We start from the raw sequence: 21,899 nt of genomic DNA on the forward strand, positions 1-21,899 counted from the left end.
CTACTTTCCTGCAAAATGAGGCATTGCCTTGACCTTTATCCTCCAGTTGCTGAAAACTATCATCTCTGATTCTATGTTTCTAATTATTTTTCTTTATTGTAGGATTTTAATATAATTGAGGAAGCTCTTATCCGAAGGGTTTTAGACCGGTCACTTCTGGAATATGTGAATCATTCAAACACCACATAATTTTATTCAAAGGAAAGGAGAGGAGACCATTCAATTGCACCATTTGTTAAGATGCTGCTCGAACAATTGGAGGGAAATTGTCAATGTTCGATGGGCAAAAATGTACAACACAGTTATATGTTTGTCTATGTTTATTGTTATATTGCATTTTAAAACTGCTTTCATTGGGATGGTTTAAATCTGTTTTACATTCTTGACTTTCTTAGACACTTAACAAAAAATAGTCTCCATCAGCCACCAAGGTATAGAAGAGAACATGAGGCAGGATATGTGGGTGAACGATCTTTATTTGCAAATTGGATGATACTATGTGTAATGCTATAGATTAATAACTATCATCATAGTTGGGCAAGATAACTTATATTTGTTCTATGTAAAAAGATGGAGAATGAAACCAAGTATGGACATTCAAGGAAACCTGAAATCTGCTCTAGTGCTTATCTAATCTCTAACAGAATAATATGGGTAGCCTTGTATCAAAGTAGGAAAGGAAAATCTTGGAAGTCAACAAAGTCCGCTTAACCAAATTATAAAACATAATACTGTAAACAAAGTAAATGTGTTAACAATGTATACTTAATCCTTTGACTTTTTATAACTCTGCACAATAAGAATTTAGTATTATATTTTTCAAATATTTGTAGCTTATTATTTAGAAATATTTCTATAATATAGGTAATTTCTTAAGGACCTTTAGCTGATATTTATAGAAGTGTTCATATTCATAATTTTTAGTGGAAAATCCTAAGGGCTTTGATTTTTTTTTTTTTACTTTTATCTTTTAGAAAAAATAAAATAAAATATAAATACTGAAAACCAAACAGAAAATGTAAGAAACAGTTTTAGAACTCTGCCAGCCACTCTGGATGTCCTCTGTGTATCCACTCACAGTTATTAGCTGTCTTTCACAGGAGTAACCACTACAGTGATATCAATACCTAAGTGTGTATTTTTAATCTGTAGGTTTTTTCTTTTCCTTAAAATGTATTATTAGTTAAGAACTTGGTCTGGATAGAGTTATCCACAGCCTGTATTTTGCTGTTTGCATACTCATGGTGCAATTCAGCATGTTCCTCTTTCCTCTGAATATTGACACATGGATCCAAATATAATAGACTCAGGTTTAATCCTTTTTGGCAAGATTATAGGTCATGGTGTGTTCTTTCATCAGAGGGCACACAATGTCTGGTTCTCTCTTTTCGTGATGTCAGCTGAAATTGATACTCAATGCCTTGATCCATTGATTTATCGTGAGTTGGAGGATATTCTAACCCTATCATTTCTCTTTCATTTATTAGTTGGAACATTTTTATAAAGAGATGTTTCCCCACATCTACTATTTGGTTGACCAATGGTCAGATTTGTATAGGAAAGGGAAGTAAATGTTTGTATTTTCCCTTTATTCACTAATTTTCAAGATAATAAACTTGTTTCCTATTTCTTCCAGAGATCACTTCTTCTTTTTTTTTTTTTTTTCAGTGTTATGAACTCATGAATTCAAACATGTTTGATAGGCCTCAACCCATTTCAAATATTACCTTATTGAAGTTCAAATTGTCCCATATCTGGCTATTGGGAGCCACCCCAAGTTGGTGCTGAGTCGTTTTGACACTACACTAGCCATCTTTAATAGTTTCCTTGCTATCTCAGAAGATCCAGGCTCAACTTGTGTGTTATTTGCCCCAGACCTGGAATCAGCCATCTCTCTAAAAAGCTTGGTTACTTTCAGTGAGAAATGGCATTTCAAAATCATAATCAGGACTCTATGCATGCTCATTGCTAGTAGCTTAGCCATGCTTTGTAGGAGAGAGCTAGGAAATACCTATTTTTTTTCACAAGATAAGACACTTTCTGAGTTTATTGTAAAATTTCCAAGTCAAGTTGAGTACTACAGGGATTTTACTTAATCCTTCCTGTTACTACTATATCTCCATTTTCTACACCGAGAATCTTGGTTTTCAAGAACACAGGGCATGATAGAGTTAGACTATCCCACAATTATTCACTTCCTTTATTTACCTTACACATGCAGCAGCCTCAGAATAACAATGCTAAAACCACCATCACCAATATGGTAACTGAAACAATTAAAATTTTTTCATTTGCTCTACCCATTCTCTATTTTTAAAAGTCATACTATGTCAGCATTTCCAGAACATATTGGTATAACATACTATACTGTCTCCCTTCTATCCCCCATTTAGTCTTACTTCTTCAAATAACTATATATATAGTGCTTGTCACTGGTGGTTACCTGATGACTCTGTTTTTTCATATCTGGATCTTTAATGATGAATCCAGGGCATAGAATGATGTTTCTGTATTGAAAGGAAGAAAAGGAAGCTATGAAGACTAGTGATAACAACCGAGGATAAAATATTTGGCTATACTTAGCTTTTTAATTGTAATCATTATAAACTTTGTTTCTTACACATAAATGTAGACATAATCACGCTGCCCCAAATGTTTTATAATTATCCATTCCTTCTTTAAAGTCTTGCTTACTATTCTGCCGTCCTCTGTGAGGTAATTAGAAAAACATAAAACCGGATGAAATCTAGAGGGCCTTATTTCCTCTCTTTTAGATACCGGCTTCAAGCTTGCTTTTTACAGCTGCAAACAAGTAGGAAGAGGTTTTTAGTTTCACAAGCTCTTGTCCTGCAATTTGGATGGACCACCCAATAAAGCAAAACCTGCTAGACAACAAGTACAAAAAGAGAGGCATTTTTCAAAGATAACCAGACTGAAAATCTAGTCCCTAAAAAAATAATAATAATAATAATAATAATAGTAATAATTTATTTCTGAGCATTAGTACTGATTATCCAGAAAAATAAAGCTTTATTAATTCAGAGCAACACAAAAGGCATCTTTAAATCTGTAAAACAAAAAAACTTCAAAACGTTGAAAACCATATTTTAAGGCAAGCTTTAAATCCTTTACCACTATTAACTTCAGCACAGCAATTCTGCATCCTGTCCCTGGATTCCTCTTAGGATAATTTTGCCACCTACAGGACAAACGAGGTGCTGGCCACCTGAATTATTTTGCCTTCTGAATTAATTATCTTGAGGTCTAACATGGTGAAGTGCAAATACTCATTGTTTCACTGTGCCTTTAACCGTTTATAAAAAGGAATTGACAATTCATTGTTTCAAAAAAAATGAAAACCGTAAATCAAACTGTCATACTGTACATCTTAAACATAAGTATACAGTGATGTATGTCCGTTATTTCTCAATCAAACCAGGGGGTTGGGGGGGGGGGGATGAGAACCAGTATTTGAAGCTGTTGACTATTAACAAAATATTTTACTTTCTCTATAGTGCTTCAAGATGCAATTTTTTCAAGGCCTTATAAAGGAAAAACTGGTTCACGTGTTACTCTTTAAAGATCAAATTCTTCTAACCCAACACAAACCTACGGAGATTTTCCTTTGTGGGCTTTTTAACCCAAGTTTCTAAATTGTAGCTTGAAAAATTGGATTGTGAATCTAGGATAAAGAGAGTTTCAGATCAGATCTCCTAAGAGAGATCTGCTTTGTTTCTTTACCTGGTGTTAGGTGTCTTTCATTTCGAAGTGAGTGTACTCCAGTTATTCAATGTTTATAGTATCATTTGTACCTTTAAACATTGATTTTAGGGATTTTAAAAAGTCACTGAGAAATTCATTCCTTTATTACTCAACTACAACAACAAATCTGTATAGTGATCAGAATTTAAAATGTACAATTCTTTTCTTTCTGTAAATATGTATTATTGTTAGAAATAAAGAATGGCAGGACCATTGCTTTCACTAAAATATCTACTGTGTCTGCTTTTTTTTTTTAATGTTTATTTATTTTGAGAGAGAGAGAGAGAGAGAGAGAGCAGGGAAGGGGCAGAGAGAGAGAATCCCAAAAGGCTCAGTACCTGCAACGAGGAGGCTGATGCAGGGCTCGATGTGGGGCTCGATCTCACGAACTGCGAGATCGTGACCTGGGCCAACATCAAGGCAGTCAACTGACTGAGCCACTCAGGCACCCCTACTGTGTCTGTTCTTAAATACGGATATTGATAAATTTTTACACAAACTTGATTAGCTTTTTAAATTGTCATTGTTCAGGAATATCTATTGCAAACATATACCTTCCTTTAGGCCAGTAGTTAGGTCATTTTACTTCCCGGGAGACATTTAGCAATGCCTAGGGACATTTTTGGTTGTCATAGCTCAGGTGTGCTGTTGGCCAGGGATGTGGCTACATAGAGAGAGGCCAGGGATGCTGTTCAACGTCTACAATGTATAGGTCAACTCTCCACAGCAAAGAATTACCCTGTCCAAAAGGTCATAGTGCTGAGGTTTAGAAACCCAGATTTAGGCCAAGGTAATGCTGAGCATCATGGAGTTATAACTGGTTCTGTTTCCAAAGGGCCTCAATGAAATTTAAAAGGTAAGATGTAAATGAACTCTATAAATCCTACTCCTTGCTAAATACATACTATGTATTTATGCTAAATACATACTATGTAACAATCATGTGTACTTCAGATGTGAATATATTCAAACAGACGAAAGCTTTTTGGGTTTTCCACAAGAGGTACAGGACAGAACACAGGTGCTATTCACGTGACCTCTGATGACTCTTTACTGAGTGCATCCTAAAAGATAGAAGCAGTCCAGAATGGGTTGAGAAGACTTACCTTTATCATTTAGATTATCTTTACTGAAGATGACAATATATGGCAGAGGGACACCTATGTCTGAGATCTTTGAGGCTAAGATATATTTAAGTTTCTAGCTTATTACTGGAAAATCATCTGGTGTTTTAATCTTGGAGGTTCCAGAGAAGGCCACAGGTGGGTCTTGATTAAAGCTAATCATTGCCACAGAGCAGCCGTGTGAGAGCCCAATGAAGGTGAACCCCCAGGAACTTCCCCAGGAAGAGATTGATCAAGGTAGATTAGGTCATGCTGCAATTACAAACAACCCCAGACCCCAGTGCTCATTCAGTCAACTGTGGATCCTGCCTATTCTCTTGACAGCTGTTCTCCAGTCTCAGAATCCCAGCCTGTTTTGGTCTCATGGCATTTGTGTATTACCATGGGCTTCCCCAGTCATCCCTCATCACAGTGGGCTAAAGAGTTGATTACACAGGTCATTTGCACTCACATTGCATTTGCCAAAGCAAGTCATGGCCATATGTGATATCAAGGCATTGGGGAAATGCAATTGCCTTAGGTAGAAGAGAACTGGATATTGGAATGCTAACCATGGAAGCACAAGCCGGGAGGCAGACATCGGGAGGTCCACAGGGAAAAGGTATTAAAAATACTTGTGGAAGGGGGCACTGGGTGGTTCAGCTGGTGAAGCCTCTGACTCTCCATTTCAGCTCAGCTCATGATCTCAGAGGTTCATGTCCCACATCAGGCTCTGTGCTGACAGTGCAGAGCCTGCTTCGGATTCTCTCTCCATCCCTCTCTCTCTGCCCTTCCTTTGTTCTCCCTCTCTCACTCTTTCAAAATAAACTAATAAAACAAACAAACAAAAAAAACACAACATGTGGAGGGGCACCTTGTTGGTTCAGTCAGTAGAGTATGCCACTCTTGATCTCAGGGTCATGAGTTTGAGCCCACCTTGGGGGTAGAGTTTACTTAAAAAAAAAAATACATATGGAAAAGAGAGGCAAAAAGTTAAAACAAGACCAGCTTTTTAGAAACATGAACTGATACTCATTTTGCTATGGTAATTTTTGCTTAATTTTACTCAAAGTTTGGGATCATTTTACCAAATGAAAGCTCTTATAGTTTCTCAAACATAAAACAATAATTTCATTTTTTAAATCACTTTTTCCTTTTCATTAAAAGAAATGTCAGGTGCGTTCTCAGTTCCTTACAAATATATTTTCTCAGTATACTTCATCAGAGCCACTTGTGTTACTTGTTAACTGCATTTTTCTGGGCCCTTCCCAGGTGTACAGAATTAGAATGTCTGAAATTCTGATCAATTCATCAGCAACTTATCAAAATGTATTTAAATCCATCCATTTCTCACCATCTCTGGGATTACAATTTTAATCGAAATCATCTTCATTGTGTGCCTGGATTCCTGCAGTAGATAGGACTTCCTGTCTCCACTTAAGACATTATGGTCCGTTATTCATACAGCAGCGAGAAGGATCTTCAAAAGCAGAAGTCTGATTATGTCCTTTCCCTCTCCGCTGCTTAAACTGTTCCCAAGGCTTCCCCTTATTACTAGAATAAAACCCAAGTGCCTTCCCATTCTCTTCAAAAGACTTTCATGATCTGGCCCCTACCTACCTCTCCAATTTCACTTCACTACACTCTTCTTCTCCTTGATCCTGACACCCCAGCCACAGGTTCACTAAACACACCAAGGTTAAGGTGGTCCCTGTGCCATGGTACTTTCTATTCCTGTTGTTTGAAGGCTCTTTCTCTGGAGTTTGGTGTGTCTGCCTCTAAATCATTCAAACTTTCAGCTCAAATGTCGTTTCTCACCAGATATTTCCTCATAATTCTAGCCAAAAACTCTTCCCCATTTTGTCATTTGCCTACTATAGTTTCTTCTTAACTGTTATTAGAATTTGAAATTAGCTTACATGTTTATTTTCATTTTTATTCAGTGTCCTCTTTAGAATATAAATCCCTTGAATGCAGGCACCACTAAACTACCCAACATCTTTAAAATTTTTTTTAATGTTTATTTATTTATTTTGAGCAGGAGGGGCAGAGAGAGAGAAAATCTCAAGCAGGCTCCCCCTGACATGGGTCTCAATCTTATAATCTGTGAGATCATGTCCTGAGCCAAAATCAAGAGTTGGATGCTTAACTGACTGAGCCATCCATCCAAGCTCCCCTACCCAACATCTTAATGTGCATTTTATTTTTTAATTTTTTTAAACTAATTTATTTATTTTGATGGGGCGCCTGGGTGGCTCAGCTGGTGAAGCGTCTGACTTCGGCTCAAGTCATGAACTCACAGTTCGTGAATTCAAGCCCTGTATTGGGCTCTGTATGACAGCTCAGACCCTGGAAACTGCTTTGGATTCTGTGTCTCCCTCTCTCCCTGTTTCTCGCGCGCTCTCTCTCAAAAATAAATAAACATTAGAAAAAAATTATTTATTTATTTTGAGTGAGTGAGAGAACACGGGGGAGAGGCAGAGAGGGAAAGACAGAAAGTCCCAAGCAGGCTTCATGATGTCTGTGCAGAGCCGGATGCAGGGCTCGAACTCATGAATTGTGAGGTCATGGCCTGAGCTGAAATCAAGAGTTGGACGCTTAACTGACTAAGCCACCCAGGGGTCCCTGGAATTAGTAAGCTCAGGTCATGATCTTACAATTAGTAAGAATACCTCAATAGGTGTCTTAGCTCAGGCTGTTACAACAAAATACCATAAACTGGGTGACTTACACAACAGACATTTATTTCTTACAGTTCTGGAGGCTGGGAAGTTCAAGATCAAGGTGTCAGCAGATTCAGTTCTTGGGGAGACCCCTATTCCTGCCCTGTAGATGGCCACCTTCACATAGCACAGGCACAGCAAACTCTGTTCTCTTCCTCTTTCTATAAAAGAATTAATCATATCATGGGGGGGTCCACCCTTATGAACTCATCTAAACCTAGTTACATCTCAAAGTAGTAACTCCAAATGCCATCACATTGGGGGTTAGGACTTCAACATGAATTTTGGGAGATAACATTCCGCCATAACAATAAATATGCAATGAATGTAAAAATATAGTTAACAATGAAGAAACATCGTAAAGCACATATATATAAAACATGAAACTATTACTATTTATCAAAGATATTAAACAAAAAAAATTATAATGATAACCATTTTTCTCTCTTAACACAATGTCTGGCATAGTGTGATCTCTCAATAGATACTTTTTTCAAGCAGTCTATCAGCAAAATTTCTCAATTAATAGTTCTTCACACAAAGATGTGGTGGAACTGGCACTTTGTAGTAGCATTAATGGTATAATTTACACATTCCAAAGCAATTTGGTGGTGGCATTTTACCTCTGGACACAATATTCTACTTCTGGAAACATTTCCTGGCACTCTAATCCAAAATGGAACCTATGTGCAGGGTTATATTTATTGCACTGCCATTCATATTAACAAAAAAAGGGAAGACATAAATTAGAGTCCAATATTTTTTTATTTTTTTAAAGACCTCTTTTTCTTTGTTGTTGTTTTTTTTAAATGTTTATTTATATTTGAGACAGAGAGAGACAGAGTGTGAGCAGGGGAGGGCAGAGAGAGGGGGAGACACAGAATCCAAAGCAGGCTCCAGGCTCTGAGCTGTCAGCACAGAGCCCGACGCAGGGCTCGAACTCATGAACTGAGAGATCACGACCTGAGCTGAAGTCAGATGCTTAACCAACTAAGCCACCCAGGAGCCCCTATTTTTTTTTTAAAGTAATCACTATGCCAAGTATGGGGCTCAAACTCATGACCCAGATGTCAAGAGTTGCAGGCTCTACCAACCGAGCCAGCCAGACATCCCAAGTCCAATACTTTGTAAAATGTGGCCTTTTGGTTGACACGGTCATTAAATACGTTAATACATTTTTCAGTTTACTGTCAGGTCAGCCTGGAAATAATTTTATCTCTAAATTATCACATTTAAACTCTGGCATTTATGGTTAGTTTTAATTTAACTCCCAGAGGGCAATCCTATTCACTATTTCCAAATTCTTAGGAAATATTTTATTGTTGCTCTAGTCCTCCTACCCCCAATAAATCATATTGTTTCATGCCTCTGCAATTTTGTATACTTCCTTGGCCTAAAATAAGTTTCACGATTTCTCTGAAAAGGCTTTTGTCAGCCATCCAAAGTAGAGTCAACAGCACCATCCTTTATATCATCACTATCCCTCAACCACACCTCCATTGCTACATTTATCATATTTCTTTGTTTATATACCTGATACTCATGAGACTGGAATTTCCTTGAGGGCAAGGCATGGCATTTATCTTCACAGAGGCTTACTATAAACTCAATACATGTGTCTTAGTCTGCTAGGGCTGTCGTAATAAAATACCACGTACTGGGTGGGTTACACAACAGAAATTTACTTTGTCATAGTTCTGTAGGCTGAAAAGTCCAACATCAAGGTCCATCAGGGTTTGGTTTCTAGTGAGAGCTCTCTGGCTTTCAGATGGCCACCTTCTTGCTGTGTCCTCACATGACAGAGACAACATAAGAAAACTCTCTCTTGTAAGGGCATTAATCCCATCATGAGGGCACCTTCATGATCTCATCTGATCCTAATTACCTCCCGCAGGCCCTATCTCCAAACACTATCACATGGGAGGTTAGGGTTTCAATACATGAATTTGGGGGGGGGGGAAGATAGTTTATTGTAACATGTTTGTTGGATGGAAGAATGAATAGCTGATAAATTGATTAGAATACTCATGTTAGCTCCTTAGCATATTTTTTTCTTACTAGTAAAGTATATATGGGGAGCGAAATTATAATAAAGAGAGCAGCATTATCTCTGAATTTGCTCAATATTTTTTCCCTAGAACTTAGCACAATGCCACGCATCTTTAGGCACTCAATAAATATCTGGGGAAAAATTGGTAAATAAATTCTAGTTTGAGGAGTATAGGCAAGATATTCCTTTAATGAGTAAAGCCTTTGACCTAGATGCATCTCTTTTCTCTAGATGTACAACTGCCGGTCAAGTGAGCCAATCTACTATACAGATTCTCTCATAGACAGGATTCTAAAGCAGCAATTCAGGCCACTGGTATAGCTCTTATAGGAGAAGCAGTATTATTTCGCCTTCATTCAGTACGATTGGAGGTATGGTGCTAATTCTGAGAGACCATTGTACGTTATATATTACAGTTGCTGATTTTAATTTGCTCCACATTATACAGTGTAGTAATTTGCTAGAGTTCACTTAGGTAACCAAATAAAATTGCCTAGCCCAGGTAATCAGATAAAATGAAGAAAATGTTTAAAAGACTATTATATGTCTTGACATATAATATATATATTTTACTATACCTCTAAGTGTATTTAACCTTGTTCCTTTGACACATTCTTAATGTATGGAAGACGGTCAAAATTCTGTAAGTAAAATCATACTGTCCTTTGACAGTATTTCAAAAATGTGTTCTCCAAATATTCAGTCTTAAGGCACACTGGAACTATCTTAAAGAGAAATAATAATTTTTAATAAAAAGTTTTTAATAATGTAGTCAAACTCTTAGGAACAGAAAATAGAATGGTGGTCGTCAGGGCAAGAGGGAAGGGGAAAAGGGGAGTTGTTGGTCAACAAATATAGAACTTCAGTTTCAAAAGATGAAAAAGTTCACTTGTTACACAACAAGGCGCATATAGTTACCACTAGACTATGCACTTGAAGATGGTTAAAATGAGGGGCCCCTGGCTGGCTCAGTTGGTGGAGTCTGCAACTCTGGATCCTGGGGTTATGAGTTTGAGCCCCATGTTGGGTGTAGAGATTACTTAAAAATAAAATCTTAAAAAAATGATTAAAATGGTAAATTTTATATATATTTTTTTATCACAACAAACAAACAAACAAACAAAATTGGTATGTGGGTAAACCAAATACCATGGTGTAAATATAATTCTATGCCAGTTTGGGAAGTCATAATTGTCAGTGAAATTTAGGAAAGAGGTATCATCTCACTGGTAACGTTCTTGAGATTTCAAAAATAAAGTATTTAAATATAGAGACTGAACAACTCTCCTCCCTGTTGCTATTTTTTCCACCCACTGGTCTCTCTCCAGACTTGGGATGAAGTTTAAGGTTTTAAGAAGCTTTAGAAAGCTTTTAGAAGAAGCTTTGCTTGCTTCTGTTTTCCCCTATTAGTAATGGTTGTACATTCTCTTAGATATTTATTGTTTTGAGCCACCAATCTGGATTAGTATCACTTAATTATAAGACTTTTGATGGAATTCTTAAGAAGACAGTTTTTGTTGTTGTGGTGGTGCTGTTGTTATTGTTGTTTCTCACACTGAGTATCTTCAGCTCAAATAATTTAGCATTTGGGGACCACTATGAGGGAAGAATCTGCCTGAGACCAAAAGGAATCCAAGGAAAGCAGAGCCAAGAGAAAGTGAAAAAACTAAATCATGAGGTATCTTTTGAGCCTCTGGTTTCAAATATGCATCATCTCAGCTTTACCATGGAATCATGTGAACTAGAGAATTCTATTTATTGCTTAAGCCATTAAAAGAAATATTTATTTATTTATTTATTTATTTATTTATTTATTTAGGGAGACAGAGAGAGCAGAGGAGGGACAGAGAGAGAGGGAGAGAATCCCAAGCAGGCTCCATGCTGTCAGTGTGGAGCCCAACTCAGGGCTCGAACTTATAAGCCATGAGGTCGTGACCTGAGCTGAAACCAAGAGTCAGATGCTTCACTGACTGAGCCACTCACGTGCCCCAGCTTAAGCCATTTTAATACTTGGTTTTCTATTACTTGCAGGGCAAAGAAACTTGACCAATAGGGATTCCATGCAATATTTCTGCATTCTTTTTTTGTTAATTATTTTTTAATGTTTATTTATTTTTGAGAGGGAGAGAGCAAGCGAGCTGGGGAGGAGCAGAGAGAGAGGAGAAGAATCTGAAGCAAGCTCCAGGCTTTGAGCTGTCAGCACAGAGCCCGACATAGGGCTTGAACTCACACCGTGAGATCGTGACCTGTGCCAAAGTCGGATGCTTAACCGACTGAGTCACTCAGCTGCCCCAATATTTCTGCATTCTTAAAATGCATTTCTCCCAGGAGTGCTGGGTGGCTCAGTCGGTTAAGTGTCTGATTTCGGCTCAGGTCATGATCTCAGGGTCCGTGGGTGTGAGCCCCACATTGTGCTCTGTGCTGACAGCTTAGAGCCTGCAGCCTGCTTTGGATTCTGTGTCTCCCTCTCTCTCTGCCCCTCTCCTGCTCATGTTCTCTCTCTCTGTCTCTCTCTGTCTCTCAAAAATAAATAAACACTTTAAAAAAATTTAAAAATGCATCTCCCCCATTACCTAGTTCAAATTGGTAATGTACAACCTTAGAGTTCTAAGTGATATAGACATCAATACCAGAAGTGGGATTACTGTTTCAGATCATCAGAGAAAATGCAGAACTAGCTGAGCTGTGGCTAGGTTGAGGGTTGGGGTAGTAAACATTCCTGCACTGTAGGGTGAGAAACTTAAGATTTTGTAGGTAGATACAAAGCAATTGCCTACACTATATCCTTAAGTTTATTGGGCCTAAAGCATATGGCTATGAAGGGTAAAGCCTTAGAAAACTTAGTAGCAAATCATTAGTGGGTCAGTATTCCAGTTATCAATCTATTAATTCTAAGTTCCAAATTTATTATTTTTGCTTGCTGTGTGAAAACAGATCTGGGCCCTTAAATATTTTTCCTTTGCCAACAGGCACGATAATACTTTTTTCCAACAGAGGGCACTAGAGAGAAGCTGCAGGAGGAAAGGCGTTTTGTTCCCCATTCTGGTAGATCCTTGCTTCCCATAGTGCACAGAGCCAACCCCAGCTTCTGCAGTGCACAGTGGCCAGCAGCACCCAGCAGACAGCATCTGCCTCCAACACCCCCTGGATGGTTTGTGACAGAATGCCTCCAGGGGACACGTCTCTGTAAACAGCTTTCCCTTGCACCCTGCATGCTTCTACCAGCATGATGCCACAGAGACTTCTCTGCCATCCAGTGAACCACAGCTGGGTCCTCTCCAGCTGTGGAGAGGGGTGGGGCCCTTCTCTGGGTACCCCGTTTCAACGTTTTGTTGTTTAATATGGAATGCTTCATGAATTTGTGTGTCATCCTTGTGCAGGGGCCACGCAAATCTTCTCTCTGTATGGTTCCAATTTTAGTACATGTGTTGCTAAAACAAGCATTCAAGCCTATATTCTCTACAGTCCTCGGTACTTATACCAATCCCCTATTAGAGTTAAAAAGGTTTTTATATTAAACTTTCTCTGTTCAAGTGACTGTGATTTCCCTCCCCTGATTGCACCCAGACTGATAAATCAGACTGATTTTTCCTGAGTACCTTCAGTAAGGCATAACAACAAATTTGCAATGTTTTCCTGGATGTGAGCAGAAAAAAAGAGGAGCTGGGAACTCCTCTGAGGTCCAAATCAAAACAGTCCAAAGCACAAAGGTCAAGTGCTCTGACTCACTTTACTTTCTCTGTGTAAGATTAAAATGCTGATTGAGAAAGTGAGTATCCTGTCACCTACAACAGGGAGGAACGAATGAAGGATGTGAGTTACCCTGATACCCTGGGCCACACCACAGCACCTCACACTGGCTCCCCTCCTGACAAACAGGATGACATTGCCGTTGCAAACGACACTGGACCGGAATTCAGTCTGGGGGCAGGGTGCTATTATAGAAGAGAAAGAAGACTTCTCTGCCGGCTCTGCCAGTTTCTTCACCCACACTGTCCTAAGACAAAGTTTGTCAAACTGGGTACATGTTGACCCCAGAGCTGCTGCTAACAAACAGAAAATCTATGACGCTAGCCCAACCTTGGGTCTTCAACTTAGCAACCATGCTGACCTGATAAAGTTTTTGGTGTTTAATCTTAGGAAATTGCCATAAAATGAAACTGATAGGTGACTATGGTTTTATTAAAATTGTAGCACCAGCAAAATCCTGTCTGTATAACAGGCCTGTGATTGACTGAAATCAATGGGATAGGATAGAATGTTCTAATTCTTTAGACAGCCTCAGGCCATTCTTGTACCCTGTACCATTAACAAGTGAATTGCAAATGAAATATACCCCTTCCCTCTCCCTAAAAAAAGGTTATTTACTTTAGTGTCCTTTTTGGTGTTCCCTTGGCAATAGGAATGATTCCAGAAGGCAACACCAGACTGCCACATTAGTTGACAATAGAATTCTCACCACTGCCAAGTCAACCGAATGATACCCATGAGACTCAGTGGTTTTCTGCTTTGCTTCATTAACTCTGTCCAGCAGCAAATGGTACATATCCTGTGATTTCTTCCCTTCTCTTCATGTTTTAAATGTTAAGTTTTCATAATAGTTGTATTTGTTCTACATTGTGGTACACAAGAGGTGGTTGATAGGGGCTACATTTATGATTTAGTCTAAGGCTGTAGGATCATGAGATATTAAAACTAGATCAGATTAAGATTCAACTAAAGGGATAAATTATTTGGAGACTGGAAAAATAGCAGTCTTGTGACATTGCCTCTTGGAGCACAGCTGGAAGGTACTTTGGATTGTCTCCTTTAGAAGCAATATATGCAATATGTATTGAGGGGGAATGGGTGGAATAACTGAAATTTATGTATAGAAAGAAGGGTGTGTATTTCTGCTGGAGGGTTCTTCTACTTGTCTAAAATTTAGGCTTTGTTTGCTTTTTAAAACTGGTGTCAGGCTTTTGCCTCTATTGTTATAGTGGAACTAATCTTGTTATGGTTGTCTTTATCTAAGCCATGTGCCCAGAGAATGTCGATACATGTGTGAAGTAAAGGGGGTCCGGGAAGGAAAAAGAAAAAAAGGTGGAGGAGAAAAGAAAGATGTTTAGATGCTTTAGCTTTAAATTTACATATTTCTCTCAAAGATTAAAAAAAACACCAAAGAAAAGTTGAAATGTGAGTTAATTTGTTGGAATCTATTGCCATTTCTGGTCTAATTTATGGTTCTGCTTCTTAGGATGGCATATTTGATTCCCTGAAACGATTTCAGCTGCATTCAAAATGTCTGTTTCATTTTTGGGTTGGTCTCTCTACTGACTGGCTTTCTCTTTTCGGGCAAAGGAAGAGGCTACTGTCCCTTAGATGATGTTAACATACCTTCCAAGTTAGGCACTAATAGAAATTGACTAAACTATCGGGATCTCAATTCTACCTTCTTGAGAGAGTATAACTGACACAAGTTGGGTCTATATCCCCTCTATTTTAATCATTTTTAACATGGAAGCTGGATTCTAAATAGGGCCACTAGGGCTACTGGTAGGAATATTAGTAAAAATGATAGCTGTACAATAGCACATAAAATACTGCTGATAGGAAATTAAACATTATTAAATAGCACGAAAAATGCATATTCATAGTGACATTTATGAAAGAGTTGAAACTTAACTGTCCCAAGTTAGGGTGGACTAAAAAAGGGTAAATTCATTTATTTTCTATACTTAATTTAATCTCACTTTTGTGAGATTTGCTAATTTGGAGAGTTATGCTAATTTGCAGAGTTGTGCTAATTTGCAGAGTTATGAAGAGAGACTCTGAACTCACAATGACAAGTAACTCAGTTCCTTCTCTTTGGGGAAGAGGAACCACTTTTGCAGTGTTTCATTCTCCTCTGCCTTCCTATTTCCTCCTAAAGTGTTGATTCAATTAGGAAAACGGATTGGAGTCCAGTCAGGAAAGAGAGGTCTCAATAAGTAGTTCAAAAGAGGATGTTTAATATGGAAAACAATTACAAAGATGTCAGGAGAGCTGAAAGACCATGTGTGACAGTGAGGCAAACACAGAAGCTGCTGAGAAAAGGCAGGGACTGCCCAGCAGGCTCGAGGCTCCTGAACCGTAGAGCAAAGGGTGGTCTTCCAGAAGTTAAAACCATGGTAGAAACAAAGCCACAGCCAGAAGCAGAGACGAGAAATGTTTTGGCTTCTTCCTTCCAGTCTCTCATCAGTGTCTCCCATTGGCTGAATATAGACAGAAGTCACTTAGCTGGCAAGGGAGAATGAGAAAATCTGCAAGGGTCAGCTCTAGCAATATAGACCAAAATGGGTGACAGGTAGGGAGGCAGATCTGATAGTCACCAAGCAAATGTCTGGCGTAGACGCTTTCTACTACAAGTAACGAAACAGACAACTGAGAATGGTTTAAACTAGAAGGTCTTAACAGGAGGCAGGACAGTTTCAGGGTTGATTAGATTATTAGAACGGCTCAACTACCTAAGGACCTACATCCCTTCCATGTTTCAGCTCTGCCATCGGTCAGCATATTGGCTAATTCTTTGGTTTGTCCTTTTCACAGTTTCATGATGGTTGCAGAGTCCCAAGCAGCACAGGTTGACAAGAAAACATTCAGATGTAGCATGGTATTGTTTATTCCTATTTGTTTGTTTTTCAGTCAGCAAAGAAAGGCACTTGTTGAAGCACCTCAGAAGAATCCCTCTCACACCTCCTTGGTCATAACTGCATCACATGCCCAGGCTTAAACCACTGGTAAGAAGAAAGGACCCATCCAGACTGGCTCATCTCAATCATGGTATTTCCCCTTGAGCTGGAAATGTCCTCCTGAAGAGCATAGCCAGGAAAAAGAAAAGGTACCCGAACAAAACTTATGATTTGTTGCAGTGGGGGATGGAAATAGGGTTTATAAATGTTTGTTGATGGGAACATGGTGCCCTGTATGGTTTCCCTTCCACATTTTTATTCACTTGACCTCCTTCTTACTCAGCCTGAGTGTGGGATGAGGTGGGGAAAAGAAGAAATTAGGATTAATGCATCAGGAATGTAAAGAATGTTGGGTTTTTTTGTTTTAAAAGAACATTTCCAAAACAGGCTTAATAATTAAATGATATGCCTTCAGCAGATAGGTTATTTATGTACATGATCAGGACTAATGTTAAAAATATTTAGCCACTAGAACCAAATGGGCATTGGACATTCAGGACAGACTATTGCCCAATCAGAATGGGCAAGCTGAGAATGGGCACCAGAGCTGTGCTGGTGCAAACCAGCTGAATGTTGACACGGTCGACAATTAAAAAAGATACCAAAGGGTGGACAGTGAAATGTGAGCCTCACTCCCATTCCATCCCCCAGCTTCCCAGTTCACTTCCCCAAAAGCAACCACTCTTACCAGAAAAACAGACTGTTGAGGCTCTGTGGTAAGACAAAGCGAGGCTTTGTGAAGACAGAAATTAATTTTCTGAATTCACTTATCTCCTCCTTTTAGTACATTAATTGCCTGGCCTAGTGGACTTGGTTGGAGAGTTTTGCATATGGGAGGGCCCAAAAGGCAGTAAGTGGCAAGGGGGAAAGGTCCACATCCAGTCCAAGGGATTGTGGTTGGAAAAGAAAGAAGGAGTAGGGAAAAGGTTAGGTTGAGGGGAGTGCTGAGGGCCTGGGAGCTGAAAGCACATTACTTCATAGGTTGTGCAGAAGCAAACTAGGGGTCAGCACTACATGCAAAGTCAGGGACACAGAATGGCTAGATGAAATGATTCTCCCTCCCAGGCTGGGAGAGAAGAGGGCCCCAAGGGATGCCACGGATGGTAGCTATGTTGAGAGCAGAGCCTGAGGGGCCTTCAGTGTTGAGGGTCAAGGAATTAGAAGAGAATTGTGACAGAGCTACGGAGGGTTCTACGGTGTTGGTGAGGCTGAGTCAACCAGGGTACACACGACCGCGCCTTCGCCCAGCTGAGTCAGGCAGAAGTAGCCTTTACCAACAGCTACCAGCAGCAGAACGTCCGGAACACAACGCATCTCAGAGTGGAGCCAAAATTAGCCCCCCTGCAGAATAGTCCAGCAAGAATTCAAAGGAGACCTTGCAGATGTCAGGACCCGGGTTCTCCAATAGTGTCTCAAGTTCATGTCAGCTACCCCTTGTCCTCCGTCTTATCCTCCCAGATGCCATTTTGAGGGGAGCAGACTGAGAGACATGGGATATTAAAAGCTTAAGTGTTTTAACCTAAATGTAAAGAAACTGATTAAATTATGGCAACAGAGTTTAAACTAAACTAAAAAACATTTAGAGTTTTTCCCTTACTACCCAAAGGCTGTATTTTATTTACACAGCTGAATGTATTTTGAGTAAATCTGTGACACTGCCATAAAAATATCATGTAATTTTTCATGTGAAATGCTGCCAAGAGAGAAAATTATGTCTTTTGGCCATTATGGTTTATTTGTCTAAGCTTAACACTCAGAGGGTAACTACATTTTCCTTACACCCACATTTGTAGAGGATTTCTATATACTATCAACTATATGTATGTAGAAATCCACCAAATAGTATGTAGAAATTCACCAAAAATGTGGGTATAATGACTTCTTAGAATATATGAGAAACAATGCAAACACGTTTGGATTAGGGCATGGGTAAAGCCGACATTGTAGAGGAAGAACGAAGCAAATAAAATTAAACTCACAAAATTAATGTTCTGGTTAAAGATTCTCAGTGAATAAAGGGAAACATTCTTTTTAATAGAAAATACGCTTTCCTGGGTGCCTGGGTGGCTCAGTCAGTTAAGCATCTGACTTCGGCTCAGGTCATGATCTCACAGTTTGTGAGTTTGGGCCCCACATCGGGCTCTGAACTGACAGCTCAGAGCTTGGAGCCTGCTTCGGATTCTGTGTCTCCCTCTCTCTGTCCCTTCCCTGCTCTCACTCTGTCTCTCTCTCTCTCAAAAATAAACATTAAAAAATTAAAAAAAAAGAAAAAGAAAATACACTTTACTTCCTAAAGTGGTCAAAATGAGCAAAATATGATCGGAAATACATCAAAAACGTGAAGTTTGAAATCCAAGAACCATTTTATAAGTAAATTTGAAAAGTACCTGGACTAATGCTATTTGGTGTCTCTCCTGTCAACACCTGTTTGGTGTTTCTCCTCCCAGGAAATCTGAAGCTAAAATTAGCTTTCCTGCTCTGCTTCCACTGTTCCTGCTAGGGAGGAAAATGTTGTAGTTTGGTAAAGGGAATTAGCTGCTCATTGGACAATTCAGTAAATATTCTTCTATGAATTGTCATTTTGAGATGCATAGTGAGACCCACTTCCTCCATAAGGTTTTCTCTAAGTCCATACACATCCAGTCATCCCACTTCCTATCCTCATTATAGTCACTGTTTATGAAAAACAATACTTCGGCAAATACCATTTTTTTTGTCCTTTTATTTCATCAGACACCCAAGAGTGTAAACTAGTCAAGAGCAAAGTTCAAGACACCAGCATAATAACATCTAACAGTTCCAAGGACAATGGCTTCAGTTTATGATTCACTTAGACTGTAGTGGAGAGCCTTAACAAAGCATGGTAAGGATAATTTTCTTTTCTTTTCTGAAACTAATTGAGGATGCTCTATAATGTTCCAGATTTTCCTTAGCTCCTTTCATGCGGTTGTGATCCCATCCAGATGTATCTGGCCCATAAACAAAAATATAAACATTAAAACTAGTGAATAATGATGAAATGTTTAGATCCATGTTTCTACCTCACTTTTCTTCAAAGGCATCAGAAAACAAGGTGTTGGGGGGTGGAAGAATGCATCTGCGAGAGTAACCCGTCAGGCTGTGTTAAGGGGGAAAGTTCAAACCCTCTCAGGGGAGCTTATTATTTAATTTTTCCTCCTCAAAGGATCGAAATTGCAGAACGGATATTTACTTCTTTCGTAACACATCTCGACATGATCAAAACATTTTGTCAGGGACAAATAGTAAGGTCCATACCTTTAACATTAGGGAATATTTTTTGAGGAAAAATTCCTGGAAAACCCAATATATTTGATAGAAGCGGCGAGAAATGGTGTCCCCGCTAGGGGGAGACGTGGGGGGGGGGAGCGGTGTACAGGTGGGCACCCAGCTGTTTATGTCACAACCAGCGGCGGGCGCGACGCGCCGGTTGCTATGGAGGCCGCTCTACCCACCCCGCCCTCTCCCCACTCCTCGGTCAGGTGTTCGCCGCCCCCTGGTGTTCAGCAACCCGCCCGGCTGGCTGCAGGCAGAGCAATGCCACGGGAGGGCTGCTGGAGGGGGCGGTGGGATCCCGGTGCACCATGAGCCTCGGGCCCGGCCCCCTTTCGGGCCGATAAATGCTAAGCACTCTTCTCGCCAGTCCCCTCCCGGCCTCGGCTGCCAAGGCAGCAGCGGCCGGACTAGAAGACCGAGGACGGCGCAGGGCCACTTCTCCACCGACCCGCGCGGGGAAAGCAGCTCCAATCCCCGCGCGTCTCCCGGGCTCCTAAGTGAGCGGCTACGCAAGCAGAGTGGAGGGGCGGAGCGAAGCGGGGCGGGGGCGGTGTGGGCGGGGCAGGCAGCCTTGGAACTGGCTAGGTAGCGGGGCGCAGCTAGACGGCTGTGCGGGCGGGGCCAGGGGGTGGGGGTGGGGGTGGGGGTGGGGGGAAAAGGAGTCAGGAGGCGGAGAAGAGGGCGGGGGCGGAACCGCGGCCGCCTCGTGGAGCCAGGTAAGGGAGCGGCCTCGGGCGGGAGGCAGCTGCCTGGGGGCGGCCTTCGTTCTCGCGCGGCGGGGCGGTGTCCCGCGTACTCCGAGCCAGGGTGGAAGCGAAAGTGAAGCCGCTGACCGGTTTCTCCACCGTGGCCTCCAGCCAAGCACCTCGCCCCACCATTCCGCCGGGAGGAGCAGCCCTAAAGGCCGGCCCTCGCCCGGCGCGTGCGGCCGTAGCGTCTTAGCGTTCGGCCCCGCCCGGTCCCGCCCTGCCCCGCCCCCTTCCTGGCGCGAGCCGCTTCCTGACGCGATTCCCCTCCCCCTTCGGGTTCGCGTAGGGAGTCGGGCCCCGGGCCGCCACCGCCAGCTCGGCCGCTGTCGCCGCCGCTGCCGCCATCGCCTTGATTCCCCCATCCCCCGCCATGGCCGAGGAGCTCTCTGCGGCCACGTCCTACACCGAAGATGATTTCTACTGCCCTGTCTGTCAGGAGGTGCTCAAAACGCCCGTGAGGACCGCGGCCTGTCAGCACGTGTGAGTAGACGCCTCCTCCCCCGCGGGGAGCCGGGTGGTCGTTTAGGCCCGGCATCCAGCCCCGGACCCTCGGCTGCGGCCTGGCAGGAGCGGAGCCCACTGCGACCTGGCTGAGCTCCCCTCGGCGCGGAGGGCCTGTTGCCTCCCGCCCTCCTCCCGAGCTCCGGGCCAGCTTCCTGCGCCGGTCCCGGTGCCCGAGCCCCCGGCCCCCGGGTATCCATCCCTTGCTTTCACGCCCCCGGGCTAGTGGCCAAGCTTGTCTCGGTCGTGTCTTCAGGCCCCGGAGGCCCCCTCTCCTCCAGGCCCGGGAGGAATTGCAGGGAACGTGGAGCCTTTTTGTTTCCTAGCAACCCGAGTGAGGGCTGGGGTGTCGAGTGTCAAAACCGGCCGAAGGTGCCCGCACCGGCGCGCTCGCCTTCCTCGCCCCACTACCCCCCACTCTATGACCTGCCTTGCTTTAAAGTTTTTCCTTCTTTCGGAACCTTGGTCCATTCTTCCCAGATCCAAGAACGCTTATCTAACTTAACCTTTCAACCCTGCTTCACGGACCACTCTTGAAAATGTTCCCTCTCCTTTAAAATTCAGTACATGTTAGAATGATCTAGAACGGGTTTTCTTCTCTCACGTTAGAACTGACAGGATTTCCGGGTATTGAAGTGATAGTTTCCTTTTGTTTTACCCTTCTGCTTATTACTTGGTTACTATGAAGGTGGAGATAGGAAAGGAAGATTGCTGTTTCTTGGAATGAACTGAAGATAAGGCAGTAACTCCAGGAGTGAGGGAGAACACAAAGGGATTAGATGAGGTGGCATGGTGCTGTTCGATTTGGCATACTTACAGGAAGAACTTCGATCATCCTACAGATAATTTTGGTAGAGTGTCAGTAAGAGTTGGAAGAAGCCCTTCTGGTAAAGATATGTAGCACATCTGACAAACCTGGCTGCTGATCAGAGTCCTTGAGGAACTTTGTAAGTAAACATACCAATACCTAGGCTCCATTCCAAATTTACAAAAGAATTTCTGGCAGG

General features: G+C 41.4%; 2 protein-coding genes and 1 non-coding gene across 8 annotated transcripts in view; 2 read left to right on the top strand and 1 right to left on the bottom strand.

Moving 5' to 3' along the window:
* The window catches only part of RNF125 (ring finger protein 125), a 59,310-nt gene extending 40,098 nt beyond the window's left edge, over positions 1-19,212 (top strand). The window contains exons 6-7 of one of the 2 annotated variants that reach the window (XR_006588232.1): positions 16,302-16,497; positions 19,082-19,212. Coding sequence is in view for 1 of the 2 variants with exons in the window: in XM_003995101.6 (XP_003995150.1) it covers positions 103-189 (87 nt within the window). In the remaining variant the exon portion in view is untranslated. Of the gene's footprint in view, positions 1-102; positions 3,993-16,301; positions 16,498-19,081 lie in introns of those variants that run through there. The other variant, XM_003995101.6, reaches the window with a different exon arrangement.
* On the bottom strand, positions 12,974-13,078 carry LOC111557428. Its single transcript, XR_002737466.2, has one exon. It is a non-coding gene; the product is annotated as a U6 spliceosomal RNA (small nuclear RNA).
* A 796-nt stretch (positions 19,213-20,008) lies between the features above and the next one.
* Positions 20,009-21,899, top strand: part of RNF138 (ring finger protein 138) — a 32,284-nt gene continuing 30,393 nt past the window's right edge. For 2 of the 5 annotated variants that reach the window (XM_023241853.2, XM_023241858.2), the window contains exon 1: positions 20,678-20,871. In XM_023241853.2, the coding sequence (XP_023097621.2) occupies positions 20,762-20,871 (110 nt within the window). In that variant the 5' untranslated portion in view covers positions 20,678-20,761. Of the gene's footprint in view, positions 20,140-20,252; positions 20,359-20,677; positions 20,872-21,258; positions 21,840-21,899 lie in introns of those variants that run through there. The other 3 variants (XM_023241854.2, XM_023241855.2, XM_023241857.2) reach the window with 3 other exon arrangements.

The sequence above is a fragment of the Felis catus genome, chromosome D3 (genome assembly GCF_018350175.1).
Source record: "Felis catus isolate Fca126 chromosome D3, F.catus_Fca126_mat1.0, whole genome shotgun sequence".
In the NCBI taxonomy this organism is placed as follows: Eukaryota; Metazoa; Chordata; class Mammalia; order Carnivora; family Felidae; genus Felis; species Felis catus.